This window comes from Phragmites australis, chromosome 6 (assembly GCF_958298935.1).
Source record: "Phragmites australis chromosome 6, lpPhrAust1.1, whole genome shotgun sequence".
NCBI lineage: Eukaryota > Viridiplantae > Streptophyta > Magnoliopsida > Poales > Poaceae > Phragmites > Phragmites australis.
Window position 1 is genome coordinate 32,373,962 of NC_084926.1, and position 7,023 is coordinate 32,380,984.

Sequence of the window (7,023 nt, forward strand, 5' to 3'; positions counted from 1 at the left end):
CCCTAGAGTAATCTATCAAGTGAATCTATCTAAAAAATAAATATAGATCATCTTATTAACCTTAGAGCACTTGACTCCTCCAAATATTTAATCCTTCAACCGTAGAGATGGCAAAAATGGCGATCAGTGCTGGCTTGCGACGGCTCTGGTCACGCTTGGGGGAGAAGGTAAGCTTTATACTGTAGCACCCTATCAGTGCCGGTTGTTAACTCCTCAGTGGTTATTCGTGAACTAGGAGTGTAAAAACTGGCACTGATACGTAAACAATACCGGTTACTATTGAACCGATATTGATAGGGCGCTACATATATGTTATTCTGGGGTAGTGAAATCTGATGAATAAAACCAAGCGAGTAGAGACATACTTATATTGTTATACATATTATTAACGCGAACGATAAATAGATGCAGCCACATACGTGTAGCAGCTTTAGGATATATAGTTGTACACTCAGCAGTGACCCCTCACTCCCCAAGTGCAAAGGCAGTGGCATCGAAGCTATCAGAGAAGGCCGGTGCCGGTAATGAAGGTAAGCTTCTCAGGGGAGGACCCGGGAACATACACCTCTACCACGCTAAGCCATAAGAATAGCTATTTGGTCTTGACACAGGTGATATTCTTCAGCTTGTCCTTTTCGACGAACGCCGTCACCTCACTAGCGTATGACACAGTCTGCTTGATCTTTTTGAAGGTGTGCTCCACCTTCTTCTGCTGCACCAGCCACATGAACCCATTGCCACGGTTGTATCCTAACTCTTCGATGTCCTCCAGAGGCAGAAGGCCCTTTGGAAGGCCAAGCTCCTCAAGAAGCTCAATGGACTGCATAATCCGGAGTAAAAAAGTCTTCAAACCCAGGTTTCTGGCAGATGGAGTCTCCCTTGACAATCTCGGTTTGTGATGCCATTGGATTGCGACTTCCCACGAACTAGTTTTTGATCTGGGGAAAAGGCGTTGGCAAAATGAGTTGGGCTTATTGTCATGGAAGATGAAATATGGCCCCAATAGGGAGCACTTTATATACATTGATGCCTGGGTTCTAAAGGCATCTGCTAGCTAGACTGCCGCACAGGTCGCCATGCCTGACCATGCTTGCAAATTCACGCACGAAGTCGCTGACCAGGTCCACATATTTAGACATGCATAGTTGATTCTCAAGGGTCTCAGCATGCAAATGGTGTCGAGTGTCGTAGCTTTGCATGGTACAAAAGATAGCCGCATACCACGTACGACCGAGTTAACAATCTTACACGGTTCTATCAGGCTAAAAGAACAGGTCCTCCAGAGTTGACCAGGCAGCTCAAGTCCGGTCCAACACGTTAGGCTCACTAGCCAACAGAACGCTACTGGTTCCCTGAAACCAAGTCAAAGGCTTCACACTTCCCTTCGACAAAAAAAGGTCAAAGGCTTCACACTTCGCATCTGATTTCTTTCTTTTTTAATTTTTTTGAGTTGAGTTGCACTTCGCATCTGATTTCAATCCAGTACTACTGCACACACAATTCCATATATGTGTGCCTGATCTCCTGTTCCAGCCCTGAGGCACTTTCTTTTTGTAGCAGCTACTAACAACTGAGGATGGTGCAACCTTAGCTGTGTAAGATTAGTTTGTAGGAAACATTCATCAGGACATTGCAAACATAAGAGCATATTTTCTGTCCATACGAGCAGCATGGTTTTGCGTGGTTCCAACCATATAATGTGAGAAATATATAATGTAATGCTAACTCGGGATTGAACGGTTCAAAAAAAACTTGTATTGTAACTCATAAATGAATCAGATAGTTTAAATACATGGATATAAAAGTTGTACCAGATCGAACGGTTCAAAAAAATGATGCATGAGAATTTTGCAAGCCAGATAGAGAACACACTTGTATTGAAAAAAGCTAACCATAGACCAGAGAGCGCTCTGCATAATACACACGAAGGCTGATAGTTATTTCATTTACAGCATAGTTTTTCTTTTGGCACAGCGGAAGCTCCCCTGATGCATTGTAGCTACTAGAACCACTAGACGTAGAACTCAATATTAATAATACAGAAATAGTAGCGGATCATATAGAAAAAGTAGCGTATGCGGAACAGGTGAGTTATGACCTGAAATGGCACATACATTGCAAAATTTAATCGTCCATCTCCATTTTCTGCCCTTGCTCGTCTTGGCAACTTTCAACTTCTTGGTTCATATCAGCCTTGCGGTATTTCTGATTATAGCGCAGTATAACAAGTGAAACAAAGGCTGCACAAAAGATATATCTCCATGTTAATTTATTTTCAATAGAAAAGCAAACTATCAATGCATTAAATTGAATTTTGATGGCTCTCTCAGTCATACTAAATTTTCCTTGAGTTCAAGAAATGCAACAAAACAGAATACCTACAACTGTTCCCACACTTCCCATATCAAAAACCAAATCCTACCTCATGTTTGGAATCACGAAGAACTAGAACAGTTATTGGAGTAGATGTCAGTTCAATAATCTTTGATGAACGAGTTTATGTTATAGTCATTATTCACCATTTACATATTGTTTTCCACACAGAATTTGGGAAGTGACACCAATCTTTTGGCAGATTGCTCTTTTGGCATCATAGTGAATATTTAAAAGAGCAAATGAAGAGGCAAGTACCTACTCCTAGATTGTTTCTTAGGCCGTTGAGCATCAATCTTTTTTTCTCATCACTATGGGTTTGTATGAATTTCAGTAACGTGCTTCCTGTACAGCAGAATGACACTCTGTTTCCATAGGCCTCGTTCCACTCTGTGGTGTGTGCATAGTTATTGTAATATCATATACATATTGACAAGATTGGTCTAACAGAATATCAAAATTGAGATGATCATTGCTAAAGAGTAGGTAAGTGCCTATATAAACAGGCAGATCATCTAAATCTAATTGTTCCATGCATAAACATTTTAAACCACATGTTAGCCCGAATTGAGCAGCAATTGGCTCTGCATGCAGTTGGAAACTTCGGTATTTTCGACGATATATATAAAAAATGGATGGTTAAATTTTGTCTTCATGAACTAAGGGATACATCTTATAATTCATAAAATGGAACTACTGTCAATGAGACTGACAGAAGAAGCTATTTCAACTCTATCAATCATATCAGCCAAGCGTACCTGCCATGACGCGTGTCTTCACACTGAACATGTTCCAGCACATTGTCACTGCTGTGGCTGCAACAAGTTTCTTGCGATGGCAAGACTTCCATGCTTCTAGAATCCGATCTGCCAAAATCTCAACTGAAGCAAAGGAACAAGGAAATTCAGTCTTACACATCAAAGGAGCCATATAGAACAAAGGAGGTAGTCTCAGGAGAGGCAAGGGAATCACACCTCTTTTATGAATTTGACTTGAATAACAGCTATAAAGCTTTGGGAGTGTAAAACTGGTGAAAAATGCTGCAGTTTTCATCAAACAGAACATGATATTACAATGCAGTCAAGGCATATACTGATCTGCTTGTTCTTTGTGCATTGAGGTGTACCTGTAGCTAGAAGCCTCCAGACTGTAATCAGACTCCCATATTTAGCACCAAACAGAAGAACAGGTAATACCTAACAATTCAGCAATCACATATTTCTAAATTATTCAGAGAATACAATGTCTCTTCCAGTACTGCCAAAATCATGAACCGAATTTGAGGCCTACTTTGAGAGTCATCAGTGGTTCACCGGAGAAGATCACTTGTGCCGTAGATATCATGGAGTTTGCAATCGGCAGCACAACTCGGGAAGCACGAAGGACGTCTTCTTCAGTCAATTGGAAGCTCCTCCCTCTCTCCACCTGCGGCCTGTTACCCAATTGCAAACTCATATTAATTTGTCTGACTCAATTATTCAAAAGGACAAAGAAATCAAATTATTAGTCAATCATACCTCTGAGGAACGGAATCTTTGAAGAAAGCTAAGCCCAATATCATAACACCAAGGTGACAGAGAGCAGAGATCGGGCTGCAAATCATCACCCAAAGCTCAGTACGAAATAGTACGAGATTACAACGAACAAACATACAGAAAATCAGGAATTTCAGGTAAAAGAGTATCGAAATTCTCATGCCTGAAGTTGATCTCTCTGGAAAATGAGCACGAGAAGAAGAACATAGATCCAAACCCGAACCATAGTGCTGATTTTGCCACATTCCTCCACATCACCAACTCAACTATCCTTTCCCAGAGAGCTTCCCACCCAGAATGCTCCACGAAGTCGGTTCCTGTGTCTCAAAACAGGACAATTACAGTGGAGTGCTTAGAAAATTTTAAATAGATAACCTAAAAAAATCAAGCGCAGGAGAATATTCAGAACAACGATTTCTTCAAGACACGGGGGACATTTGGAGCAATGATTTATGCGAGAATAGCAGTCCTATAAGCGAAGCGAAGGGATTGAAAGATCGTTTTGCTCACCACGAGCAGCATCTTGACAAGCCGAGACCAAAGCCAAGCTTGTATCCTCCTCGTTCGCCGCCGCCGCCTTGTCCGCGGCCGTTGCAGTTTTCGGGGCCGCTCTGGTGGACTTCCTCCTGCGGGCCCTCCTGGCGGCGTCCTCCTCGTTCTCGACCTCCTTCTCCAGCCTCCGCCTCGCCCGCCGCGCGTTCCTCGGGGAAGCCAACGCGGGCGCCGCGCACTGCTCCCCCGCCCCGCGCCTCCTCCGCCTCGGCGGCGTCGGCGTCCCCGCCGCCACCATCTCCAGGCTCTCGTCCACGCCCCGCGTCCTCAACCGGTGTCGGCTCCGAGAGCTCAGGGGCGGCGGGGACAACAGGAGCAGGTCGTGGAGCGAGTGCCCGGACACCTGCACCGACGGCGACGGCGAGGGGGTCCTCATCCCCTTCGCCGCCGCCTCGTCCGCCACGGTGTGGTGGTACGGCGCCGGCGACAAGGGGTCCGTGGCCATGACCTCCATGTGTTCGACGATTTGCTTCGCTCTCTGCTTTGGTCGGTGTGGTGGGTCAGGGTCTCCCTGCCGTTTAGGATGTTTCGGCCCGAGGGGGTTCAGCTTTGTTAAGGACGTGGGAAAGCAAGAGCGCAGATTTCGAGGGCCCACGTGTCAGTGGGCGCGCGTGCGGAATATAGCCGTTGGGGGAGGCGGCCGTGGGGTAGGGGGTTTTCGAGCGAAAAATCAATTATGTTTCTGCTAACTGGTGTGTTCAGTATAGTATCTTGTTTAAAATTTAATAGCATTATTTCCGAGCATCTCATTTCTGATTTTTCTTAATACCAGGGCCGGTCTGAAGGGCGGTCGAGCAGTGCGACCGTCTCGGATCTCTAAAATTCAAAGACCCCGGTCTCCAAAATCCAAAAACCCATATGTATATATATACTGTGTATATCGTTCCAAAAGCAAACTGAAAAAATTAGATCTGAACGATTTATATTTAATAATAGAACCATATTTTTAATGGTACCCTGAGCCATCGAAATATCAGAATGACCTGATAATATCAATACAGAACTATCATGATGACACTGAATAAGGCATATAGGCTGCCTGAATTCAAATGATGGGACAGCAAGTCTCCGATCTTGTTCTGAACTCCAATGTTCGTGCATTGATGAGTTCTAGAATGTGGGATCACATTGTGATAGAGGGAAAGGTTTGGCTACGTATGAGTATAATATGACATGAGACTTGTAGCAGGGAGGAATTAAGTAGCATCAAGAAGATATAATCTCAATTCTACCATCGGATACCTGGAGCCCATAGGTGCATTTTAGTGAGAATGCATGGATGTGGTCTTAGTTTTTTCGGAGTCTATAATAATGCACTAAAACATTAACATTTTTCATTAGAATTAAGCAATCTTACTCCAAAAAAATATTCCAGTTTCTATGCGACTTGACTTAATTTCTGAGAATTATTCAACTGTCTGAAAGATCCAATATCTTGTTTTTATCATCGATCTGTTGAAGTGTAAATAAAAGACCCAATGTAATTATGTGCTTCTCACCAATAACATAACGATAGTTGATTGAGTGGAATAAATCTTGTCCATTGTTGCGAGGATGATGCCAAAAAATTCGCAATCGGAGTGATCGATGAAGCAGGGTGTCCTTTTGGATCTGTTGAGTGCTGACACGAACATACACTTCTTTTTTGGGTGCGGTTGCAGTGAGGGAATATATATGGACGAGGCTGGGATGAACCGAGAAGAAATAACATTGTTGGTCAAATACTTAACAATTGTGAAAGACAGCACAAAAGTTTTTTCAGTCCTTTTAGTCAAGGAATTACAGCAAATTCGCTCCAGTCACGCTGACATGGCATGGCTTAATTACAGAGCTCATATACATATACATATCCATATATATACATAGGATAAACAGTAGCTACAGTAACTTAAACCTAAAATTGCTCCGATTCTTGATCCTTTAATATATGTAATAGATAATATACTAAAGAGCCACTTATGTTATTGGTGATGAGTCATAACAGACATGGGTGACTAGTCATCAGTGACGCATTCGGGTGACAGGTGCAAGACACGTCATTTATGTATACATAACATAATATCGTCACTTATCATTGTCTCTCATGTACTGGGAAGAAATATATAAGTGAAAGGTAACTTCTTCACTCATCATTTATGTCGTAACATAAGTGACAGATAACTAGATTACTCGTCACTTATATCTTTCACCCATATATTGGGGAAAGATATAAGTGACGAGTAATCTAGTTACACATCACTTTTATTATATATAAGTGACTGGTAATAAGGTTACCTGTCACTTATATGAACACGTAAGTGATTAGTAACAAGGTTACTCATTATTTATATGTAGCTTACCCGGTATGATTGTATTGTTTCCTAGCTGTATCCTAAAGCATAGCTAGAATTTGGTAGTCGTCTTCTCCTTGCAAACAACAGTAATGCATCCAAATCTATATGGACAAACACAGTTATATAAGAACTCGTTTCATCACATAATCACAAAGGTTACAAATTACAGTTAATTCATTATAGAATCACAAACATTATAAAGTTTCGATCAACTCATATTACATAAGACC

At 42.2% G+C, this 7,023-nt stretch overlaps 1 protein-coding gene across 2 annotated transcripts; it reads right to left on the reverse strand.

Annotated features, from left to right (window-relative positions):
- Positions 1 to 1,888: 1,888 nt before the first annotated feature.
- LOC133922240 (reticulon-like protein B17) lies at positions 1,889 to 4,999 on the reverse strand. 2 transcript variants are annotated; one of them, XM_062367476.1, is made up of 8 exons: positions 4,419 to 4,999; positions 4,072 to 4,231; positions 3,891 to 3,965; positions 3,664 to 3,805; positions 3,500 to 3,569; positions 3,348 to 3,413; positions 3,132 to 3,254; positions 1,889 to 2,240 (listed from the first exon to the last, which is right to left on the reverse strand). In XM_062367476.1, the coding sequence occupies exons 1-8, from the start codon at positions 4,912 to 4,914 to the stop codon at positions 2,125 to 2,127; spliced, it is 1,248 nt and encodes a 415-aa protein (XP_062223460.1). In that variant the 5' UTR covers positions 4,915 to 4,999; the 3' UTR covers positions 1,889 to 2,124. The 2 variants fall into 2 exon arrangements, with proteins under 2 accessions (XP_062223460.1, XP_062223461.1); XM_062367477.1 differs by having other exon boundaries at positions 1,891 to 2,240; positions 4,072 to 4,225; positions 4,419 to 4,994.
- Between the last annotated feature and the right edge of the window lie 2,024 nt (positions 5,000 to 7,023).

Bases quoted from the DNA above. Each gene is read 5' to 3' on its own strand.
- LOC133922240 (XM_062367476.1), bottom strand. From the start codon at position 4,914: ATGGAGGTCATGGCCACGGACCCCTTGTCGCCGGCGCCGTACCACCAC. The intron at 4,232-4,418 runs GTGAGCAAAACG...TCCTGTTTTGAG, and splicing joins TTGTCAAGATGCTGCTCGTG to ACACAGGAACCGACTTCGTG. The intron at 3,966-4,071 runs GCATGAGAATTT...GATGATTTGCAG, and splicing joins TCCAGAGAGATCAACTTCAG to CCCGATCTCTGCTCTCTGTC.